Source organism: Tenrec ecaudatus, chromosome 10 (genome assembly GCF_050624435.1).
Source record: "Tenrec ecaudatus isolate mTenEca1 chromosome 10, mTenEca1.hap1, whole genome shotgun sequence".
NCBI classification, from domain to species: domain Eukaryota; kingdom Metazoa; phylum Chordata; class Mammalia; order Afrosoricida; family Tenrecidae; genus Tenrec; species Tenrec ecaudatus.
The window spans coordinates 108,284,719-108,295,640 of NC_134539.1; the positions used below are offsets into that span (position 1 = coordinate 108,284,719).

General features: G+C 41.0%; 1 protein-coding gene and 1 pseudogene across 1 annotated transcript; one reads left to right on the plus strand and one right to left on the minus strand.

Moving 5' to 3' along the window:
* Positions 1-8,401: 8,401 nt before the first annotated feature.
* LOC142458645 (non-histone chromosomal protein HMG-14 pseudogene) lies at positions 8,402-8,912 on the minus strand (annotated as a pseudogene).
* Positions 8,913-9,756: 844 nt separating this feature from the next.
* Positions 9,757-10,701, plus strand: LOC142458646 (olfactory receptor 1E2-like). Its single transcript, XM_075559600.1, has one exon. The coding sequence runs from the start codon at positions 9,757-9,759 to the stop codon at positions 10,699-10,701; it is 945 nt and encodes a 314-aa protein (XP_075415715.1).
* Positions 10,702-10,922: the final 221 nt, after the last annotated feature.

Consider the following 10,922-nt stretch of genomic DNA (forward strand, 5'->3'; position numbering starts at 1 on the left):
CCTGTGTGATCATGAAATGTCTACAGGTCAGGCATCAGGTATCAAAAGATGCAAAACAAACAACTACATTGATGCTAACAAGGGGTTTGGAGTGGAGATCCAAAGACCATCTGTAGACAATTGGATATCCCCCACAGAAGGGTTCTAAGGAAGAGATGAGTCAACCAAGGTACAGTATAGCACTTACAACACATATCATTCCTCTAGTTCCTGAATGCTTCCTCCTCCCCCACTACCATAACCCAGTTCTACCTTACAAATCTGGCTATACCTCAGAATACACATTGGTACAGACAAGAGCTCTTAACACATGGAATTGAGGACAGATAAACCCTTAGGAACAGTAGTGGGAGTAGCAATACCTAAGAGTAGGGGAATGGTCAGGGAGGGGAAAGGGGGAGAAAGGGGAACCCCTCACAAAGTTGGGCATATAGCTCTCCCCTCCCCACCGGGGGCAAATAACATAAAGAGTGTTTCTGTTATTTGTGAAAGGTATGGTAGTTACAAATTCTGGTGTCAATATGGGACTTTATAGGATTTAGAGTGAAGGTGTGGAGTCTAGTCTGTCAATGACCTTCTCCTGAGAATTCTGGGAACTCCTGTATTTTCCTCCTTGGAGGTGGGAGACCCTTCTCTATATTTGCTCACTCCCTTGGAGACTCTCTACTGACAATAGTTGACTGCCTGCAAGACATCCCTGAGGAGAAGGCACATGGACCTACCCTGATGCAACCCTGAGTGCTGGTGCTGAGATGCTTATAATGCCACTGGTTCACAAGACTTCCCACCCTCTGGCTGTGATTTTCCTGTCACTGCATGTGTTTCATGAATCTTAAGAGGACTTTATAGATTGGTGTCTGACATATGGTTTAATATCAGACTTATGGGCTTGGACTGGACTGGGTTGGGATGCTTTCTAGATAGACATTTACTCTTTGATATGAAGCTCTCCCTTGCATATATGAGTGTCCTAGATTTGTTTCTCTAGTCAACTCTGACTGACACAAAGGGAAACAATACTGAGAGACACAAAATAATAATAACAATATATAATTGAACAAGGATGAGGGTGAGAATATGGGGGAGGGAGGGAGTTAAAGAGCAGCTGATGTCAAGGGCTCAATAGAAAGTAAATGTCTAGAAAATGATGATGGCAAAAAATGTACAAATATGCTTTATACAACTGATTTATGGAATGTTATATGAGGTGAAAGAGCCCCCCCCACCAAAATGAATTTTAAAAATAATAAAAAAATTAAAAAGTCACTGTTAAGGGTGAAATTGCACAAAACCACAAAATGAAAAATAAGCCATTTAAATCTTATGAAATACAGTTCTACTCTGACACACATGCTATCAGATAACAGCATTATTGTTCACTTGTATTGTGGATGTCTTTCACAGATAGATCTATGTCTGGAAATGATTTTTATATTTGGCATGAAGAAAGCATAACCCAAGTAACTGATCAGTCAAAGAGGAATTGAATATGGAGTATAGGCTGCTGTGACAAAGAAAACTCCAGGATTTACTAGGTAATTATAGCAAACACTTGAGGAAGAATTAGTGCCAATTCACATCTCATCCAGAATATAGAAAAGGAGAAAATAATTTTCAACTCATTTTATGAGGCTACTATTACCATTATACAAGGATCACACAAAGGCATTGCAAGAAAGCTATTTTAATGTCCCATAGAAGCATAGACACAAAAGATTTTTAATTATACATTTGATTTCTTCAACAGATGTAAAGTCGTTAAACTACTCTCATATCAATTTTGGAAAAGTTGTGTTTTTCTGGAAATGTTTCCATTTCATCTGCAGAGTAGAGTCCTCTTTGCATATCAAATTTCCAAATTTTCGAATTTGGCTACTTGTTAAAACTTATTTATAGTCCTAACATCAATGCTAGCAATGCAGCCAGGATCATTTGCATACATGAGAGTAATGATTAATTCTAGTCACATGACATGTAACCTGAGGCTGAACAAGATGACATGTCCTTGTATTCAAGTGCCTTTTTTTTTTGCAATCTATTTTGGGCCATATGGCAGATTGGGTTGTAGTGAAAGATTCTGATGCCCTGGGAATGTTTCCAAAATATGTGTCTTTTCCTGTTGGTACTCTGCTTTCAAACTAATGATGGCCTTTTGTTGTTCACAGATTAAGTTTAAATTCTTACATTAGTACTAAGATACCTTAGGTCACTCACTGTCAGTTTACACGTCTCTGTTTACCCTTATGGATTCTTCATTTATGCTCCCTCATGTCTTATAATGTAGACTCCAGCCATTCAGGACTACTGTCCTTTCCCTAAGCAGAAAATGATTGACCAATCACACTCGAGCTTTTCTCCTTACCTATTTTTTTTCTGAAAGTATAGACACATGATCAGTAGTTGTCATTAGTCACTGTTACAAGACTCTGAGAGACAATTTGTCCTGGGGAAATCTACTAATTATTTTGTCTATAATGAGTTCCTTTAGGATCTAGACTTCTCCGGGATCCAGTGTCCCTTAGGATCAGGGAATTGTAGAACAAATGGTACAAGAAAGGATGGTGTAGAAAAGCCAATGAACGACTAGCAAGGCAATTGCTCCACAAGCTTACAGTGAATAAAGGGAAGGGGAATTTTGGGTCGGGGCCTGGTGTTACCCTCAGACACACTGGTAAGTTGGACAGGGGTTGAATAAGCCTTTGGAGTCCTTCTAAAGGTCTTGATTTCCCAGGTTGTATGATGTGCTTCAGTGTTACCAGGGCTACTCAGGGTATATTTTTTGGTAGTATAGTCCATCTCTCCACCGGTTTTCTGTTTTCCAAGACTTTCCAACCTTCTAGAAATATTTTAAAAATTAGTGTTCGCCATTGAATATTTTGCTCTATTCCCAACCTACAGTTCCTGTAATTACTTACCAGTCACTTAAGCGTTTAATCTGTACATATGAACAATTCCTGCATTGCAGCATGAAAAGCTGACCTAAACATGTATAATTTCCTTTTCTCAATACTGGTTTAAATTCTATACCATTGGCTAAAGCAATGATACTATCAATAGGAGTACCTTCATTATCATAGGGATGATTTATAATGTTTACTATCATAACATGATAATTATATCTCTAATGTGTACTTGAAGCATATATAACCTTGAGTACATGAGTGGATTTGGGCCTCACACTTATTCGTAGCCATGATCTACGGACAGTTAGTTCTTATGACATGGCCCTAGTTGATAAGCTTCCTCATGAAGAGATCATGGAAGATATAGGTGCTATAGCAATGTGTGGTGAAGAAAGCAGATGGTGCCTGGGTATCCAAAAGAATAGCATCTGGAGTCTTAAAGGTTTGTTTTTAAACCCTTTTCCTCATCTAAGTGAGGAATCAGCTGAGCCCACCTGGAAGAAGTAGACCAGCCTGTGATGTACACTGATCCATGGCTATAAATAATAAAATTCAAATCCAAAGGAGGTAATGGTTTCAGAGTTTAAATTGTAGACACCTGTTGTGGAGACATTTATCGATGATGGTGGAAGCCCAAATTAGTTTGTAGGGCCCCCACACAAATTCAGCCTCCCTTGAATCCCCTCTGATCATAGCCCAGAGATGTCACTAGCCTTGCTGCCAGACAGAGAGCATGGTAAAGTAGATGATGACAGATGTAGTTAGGTTATCATTTGATCCTCCCTTTGACCTACTTTAAAGATTCTGGACCAGCAGCAGCTCTTTAGGAGAAACCTTGGGCTTTCTACTCCTGTAAACAGTTACAGTCTGGAACCCACAGGGACTCACTATGGATCACCATTGACTTGATGGCAGTGAGAAGGACATGGCAGGGGAGGTTGGGGGAAATGGGGAGCAAATAGTGAGCATAAAAAAGAAGAAATTGTTCTGAATTGAATGTGCTGAATATGGTTGAACTATGATATGTGAATTCTATACCAATGAAACAATTAAAATATAATGTTTACCATTTGCAATCTCTTTGTTAATGATAAAATATATAAATATCACTTTCTATGTAATGTGTCCTCTCCAAATTGTATAATTTTAGCATAACCATAGTTCTAGGAGTTAGGCACATGAACCTTTACCCGGATTTCCAGTATGTAGACAGTTTTTCAAACTTTGCACTTGTTTCCCTCTTAGAGATTCTCATTACGTTTCCACGAAGAGATCAGTCATTTGTATATTTTAAAAGCATCGTATGTCAAAGGATCGTCCATGGATCAGCAGTGTTGGGATGCTCTGGATGATTATTAAGTGTGCAGTCAGAGAGATCTTTACGGCTTTGTGCTCATGGTTTCCCTTATCTGGATAATATGTGTGTGTCTTGTCTTTGTCCTGCTGAGCACTTAACACAAGGATCTCACTGTTAACAAATGTATAGTCATTCCCATGGAGTCAAAATCAGTACCTTCCCAGAACTTTCAGGGTATTTGCATGAGCGTTAACATTTTAGAAGCACAGCCCTAGATGATTCTAATATGAAGTTCAGGGTGAGATCTAGTTGCTTTAATGGGTTTACGTATGCCTCCCCCTTGGCAGTGTCTGGAAGTGATATCTCCCTACTTTGTGATACTTTGTCATATTCTTGACAGAAGAGATGGACCCAACTCATTTACCAAAATGATGAGAAACCAAGCATACTCATAGGATTGTTCCCAAGATGTTTCTTCCCACCACAGAGTCTGCATATAATATTTAATATACAACTCTTAATGCTACTGGATAGAACAGCATCCTCAGGATGAAAAGCCTGGTAGTTGAACTCAGTGTTGCCCTTTTTCAACAAGGAGATTCCCATATTCTTAATTCACTTTATGGCTTTCTTTGTCATTCTGAGGCATATTGACGTATGGGTATCCGGGGAAGAATAGAGGTTTCAGAAGACAATGGTACGATCAGAGTAGAATTTATATTTTCTTGGTTTGTTCACCCCCTATTTCCAAAAGTCCCCATCAGACTGTTATTCACAGCCATATAAATGACACCGTGGAGAGTTACATAAGGATGCTTAAATTGAGTCAGATTATTTGAGGTTCCCTGATGTATTTAATGAGCATTATATTTATGAAGTCTGTAATAGAATGGCAACATTTTGTGCGAAATAGTTCAGGCTCGTCAGTACCTGTTCTGGGAGAGTTGAATAGGAGCAGTTATTCTGACTGGGGGCCCTGGAGGTGCTGCTGGGAACGTTTTGGACACTAACCTCTAGACTGATGATCCAAATCCACGAGCATCTCCATGGGAGAAAGATGAAGCTACCTGCTCCCATAGAGATTTACAGTCATTGAAAGTCTATGTGGAGCCAGAACTGACTCCATGGCTGTGGAGTCTCAGAACCTTGATTTTTTTCATGGAAGTACCAAATACTTAATAGTGGCTTACAAAATACCTCTTGACCTTGCGGTAGTTTATGTTGTAAAATTAAGTTATGTATATATGCAAAAAATTACAGGTGAAAAAATATATTTCAGATAATAAGTTTACAAATTCTGTATCATCATACCTATACTGTAAAAATAAAGTCCAAGAAATAATGGTTGATGTCTTTAAAGTTGGTACAATACATATCACAACTGAATGACATGCAGTCAAATTATGAAACATCGGTTCGTGTCAGGTACTGTGTCAGGTGTTGGTGCTACAGCAGTCCAGAATGCAGACTTGGCCTCTTGCATGGAGTTCCCAATCTGGTAGGGAAAAGCTATAGTGACTGCGAATGCATTCAGAGCTATCGGGACTAATACAGGATGCAGTGGAAACATAGCAGTCGGTTCTGACTTAATCTGAGAGACAGGGCAGGTTCGGCTGAGCAAATAGCATGCAGTATTATACTTGAAGGTGAAGTAGGGCTAACCTAAGTGAAGAGAGAGCAGAGGAAAGAGGATCTAGTCAGGAGGAACAGAAATGTGAAAGGCTAGGGCAAGAAATGATGATATTAAAAAATTGTAACAGGTATTTTATTGATTGCTTTAAGATGAGTACAGAGACATTATGAACAACTTGCACACAATTCTTTTTTAAAATCATTTTTGGGGGTTCGTACAATGCTTATTACAATCCATACATACAGCCATTGTGTCACGCACATTTGCAAATTTGTTGCCATCATCATTCTCAAAATATGTGCTTTCCACTTGAGCCCCTGGCCTCAGTTCCTCATTTTCCCCCTTCCTCCCCACTCTCTCTCCCTCATGAACCCTTGATAATTTACAAGTCATTATTATTTTGTTGTATCTTACACTGTCCAATGTCTCCCTTCACCCACTTTTCTGTTGACCGACCTCCAGAGAGGAGGTTAGATGTAGATCCTTGTAATTAGTTCCTGTTTTCTACCCCACCTTCCCTCCACCCTCCTGGTATCACCCCTCTCACCACTGGACCTGAAGGGTTTATCTGTCCTGGATTCCCTGTCTTTGCAGTTCCCATCTGTACCAGTGTACAACCTCCAGTCCAGCTGCATTTGTAAGGTAGAATTGGGATCATGATAGTGTGGGCAGGAAGCATTCAGGAGCCCCCGAACTGCTCATCTCCTTCCTGAGACCCTTCTGTAAGGGGATGTCCAGTGGCCCACAAATATCCTTTGGGTCCCCACTTTGCAAGCCCTCTCATTCACAATGATGTGATTTTTGTTCCTTGATACCTGATCCCTTGAACACCTTGTGATCACACAGGCTGGTGTGCTTTTTCCATGTGGGCTTTGATGCTTCTTTGCTATAAGGCTGCTTGTTTACCCTCAAGCCATTAAGACCCCAGATGCTATATCTTTTGATAGCTGGGCAACATCAGCTTTCTTCACCACGCTTGCTTATGCCACCATTTGTCCTTAGCGATCGTATTGGGAAGGTGAGCACACAATGATATGATTTTTCCTTCTTTGAAACCTGAAACCTGGTCCCTTCTACACTTCGTGATCACACAGGCTGGTGTGCTTCTTCCATGTGTGCTTGGTTGCTTCTCAGCAAGATGGCTGTTTGTTTATCTTCAAGCCTTTAAGACTCCAGACGCCATATCTTTTAATAGCTGGGTATCCTCAGCTTTCTTCACCACATCTGCTCTTGCACACATTTGTCTTCAGCAATTGTGTTGGGAAGGTGAGCATCATGGAATGCCAGTTTAATAGAACAAAGTGTTCTTGCACTGAGGGAGTACTTGAGTGGAGGCCCATTGTCCATCTGGTATCTTAGTACTAAACCTATAAATAAATGCACATAGATTTGTTTCCTCAAGCTCACAAAAAATACATTTATATATGTACATGTATTTAGGCCTCTACAAAATGCCCTTTACCCCCTAGTTCTTTTTTCTGTTTCAATTTACTTTCCTCTGTTCCACTATCATGCTCAGCCTTCATTTGAGTTTCAGCATTTCCTCTCAGTTACATTAGCTTTGCTCAAGCCCTACCAGGCCTCTTACACCCTCCTCGCCACTGAATTTTGACCACTTGTTGTTTCCTTGTCCCTGAGTTTGTTAACACCACTTCCTTCCCCCAACCCCACTCCCCCTCTCCCTTGTTTCCCGGAACAGTCCTCCCAGTTGTTTTCTCCTCCAGATTGTCTATCTAGGCATGTTCCCTTCTTAATTGGCTCCATTTTTGGGGTTCAGACCACGCTGCTTCCCCACCATGTGACCCCAGATATGTCCTCTGTCTCAGTCTGCTCCAGTAAGGGACAGCGTGATGCATGCTGTTGTCATTTGCCCAGCACCCTCTGTGCCCCATTAGCTCCCAGTAGGGATGTCATCCTCTCAGCATGCTGTGCCTGTGTGGGGCTCATCTGACTCTCTTTCTCTTCCTCCCTCCTGGCCTGCCTCCATGCGGGTGTGGCATGCTGACCCCTCTCCACAGCCTGCTCTCTGGCAAACCCACTTTCAGGGTGTACACAATTCTTAATGCCTGTCCCCACATCCTAAAATGACAGGTAGATTCAGCTATTTTCTAATTCCAATGCCTTTCTAGCTTTACATTTGGAGGCACATTTTCCTTAAAAGGATATCAAGTACCATTATCTTTGAATGCTGATAAACTGTTACATCTTAAGTCACACTAATTCACAATTTAATGTCACACACACAATACACACTCAAATGTTCAACCCTACACAGCACATAACAGTTATTGGGAAAACTGGACTACCACGACCAATGGTATTACTGAATGTGTATATAGTTCTGACAAGAACACCATGATGATGGAATGGTTTTCAGATAAAATTCTACTAAAAAAATCACAACATGAGAACTGAATTTCAAATGTTAAAGTCACACAAACACATGGTGTTGACTTCAAATTGACATTAGGTGTGTTTTGTATTAGGAATATAAAAACTTCCCCCCATTCTATGCAATGTTACATTGATCCAGAAGACATTCAAATCTTCCCACAATTCAACAGCCCCCTATTTTCTGGTTGTACTAAAAAAAAACCAGCCGGTAAATGATTTCATGTGTTCATAAAGAGCATTTACACAGGGGAAGTGGGGTTTCTTCTTTGTTAGAAATATTTCTAGAGCCACAAAAATCTTGAATTTATGAAGTTGTTGATACAAATGTTCCTCTGGATTGTACAAGAAGGGAGAGCCCAGGGCCCACTGATAAGATATAGTAGAGAAACATTCATCAGACTTGGTTTCTTTTTGTCCTGCTTCAATCAGAGGCTGGATTCTCTTCGTTTCCTTTTTCTCCATTTTATGCAGGTGGATCTTTCACTTTCTTTGATAGTTACTCCAGCCTGTTTTCCAGTTGCTTCCCTTTGACGTGCATGTTTTTGTCTGAGGATTTGTCCTTTCCTGCTGCCCTTTTGGGCTTCATCTCCACTTTTACTGGCACAGGTCTTGCCAACAACCTTACAGATCTCCTCCTGGGCTCCTTCACTGCCCCGTTGGCAGAGCTGATCTTCCTTTGGGGCATCTTGGCTGTGGGGAGGGTCTTTCTGGATGCCATGGACTGTGGTGCACTGAAACCTTGCGTAAAGCTAGGTTACCTAAAAAAAAATTATGAGTTTTCAGTGCAGCATTCCTGAATAGTGGATGTCAGTGTCCTTTTGTGGTTAGGAGAGGCTATAGAAATAGATTAAGGGTCTAGCTGTGTGCTATATCTGTAGCCCTGAATGGAATTTAACCCTGATCCTAAGAACGAGGAGAGCCATGAAAGTTTAACAGGAAGGAGAGGTTATCAGATTCTCATCAGTAAATGCTACAGTGAGAATGAAAAGGTGGAAGGAGAACAAGCCTGGTAGCTGGGAGATGTTTCTGCAATTATTTCCATATTCCAGGCAAGATATGATGTCAGCCCAGAGGAGGGAAGTAACAGTTTGGATTTAAACAATGGACGAATTAGCAAGAGAATTAAATGGCAACATATGGAGGCTTGGTAGACTCTCTGTATAAGGGAACTATGCCTAGGAAATAATCGCGAGAACAACAGGTAAAGTACAGATAGAGCAGAAGGCAATTTTCATCATTGAATGAATGGTCAAGTGAGTAGCAAGGAGACCAATACTTTGAATGTCTCAGAAGCTAAGAGATATGAATGATTTTGGAAGGAAAGAATATTATTCCATATTCAAAAAAAGAAAATATATCATTTTTAATTGTAGAAATTCTGATCTACAGTATAAAAATGAAACGTCATTATTTTGATGAGAGAAAAACCAAGCATTATTAACGAGCATCTAATATTGCATAAATATGTGTGTTTTTATTGAGGCTTTTAACAAACACTGTTTGTCTTTCTTAGATATTAGTGACATAGCATGCGAGGGGAGAATCAAACCATCGTCTCAGAGTTCCTCCTTTTGGGTCTGCCTATTGAGCCAGAGCAGCAGAACCTGTTCTACGCCCTGTTCCTGGTCATGTATCTCACCACAGTCCTGGGAAACCTCATCATCATCATCCTCATTCGCCTGGACCCCCACCTCCACACACCCATGTATTTGTTTCTCAGCAACTTGTCCTTCTCTGACCTCTGCTTCTCCTCTGTGACCATTCCCAAACTACTGCAGAACATGCAGAGCCAAATGCCATCCATCCCCTATGAGGGTTGCCTGACTCAGATGTATTTCCTCATGTTTTTTGGTGACCTGGAGAGCTTCCTTCTTGTGGCCATGGCCTATGACCGCTACGTGGCCATCTGCTTCCCTCTGCACTACACCACCATCATGAGTCCTCAGCTCTGTATCTCCCTGATGGCACTGTCCTGGGTGCTGACCACATTCCATGCCATGCTGCACACTCTGCTCATGGCCAGGTTGTCTTTCTGTGCAGACAATGTGATTCCCCACTTTTTCTGTGATATGTCTGCTCTGCTCAAGCTGGCCTGCTCTGACACTCAGGTGAATGAGCTGGTGATATTTGTCATGGGAGGACTCATTCTTGTCATCCCATTCTTACTCATCATCATGTCCTATGTACGGATCGTCTCCTCCATCCTGAAGGTCCCTTCTGCCAGGGGCATCCGCAAGGTTTTCTCCACCTGTGGCTCTCACCTCACTGTGGTGTCCCTGTTTTATGGAACAATTATTGGCCTCTACTTATGCCCATCGGCAGATAATTCTACTAACAAGGACACTGTCATGGCTTTGATGTACAGTGTGGTGACCCCCATGCTGAACCCTTTTATCTACAGCCTGAGGAACAGAGACATGAAAGGAGCCCTGGGAAGAATCTTCTGTAAAAGAAAAACGCTCTCTGTTTCATGATTTGGATTTTTACATTATTTTATTTACGAGTTTTACTGACATCAAATTTAGGACACTATCGGTAGTTTTATTGATATCAAATTTAAGACACTATTTCAGACTTTTTTTTCCACTACCTTCATGGAAATGTCTGTTGTCATAATATACTAAAAAACTTCCCATATATAAAAGAGATGAGGTTGCACTGTGAGGTTGAACTTAGCCTGGTGTGGGGTTCTTGG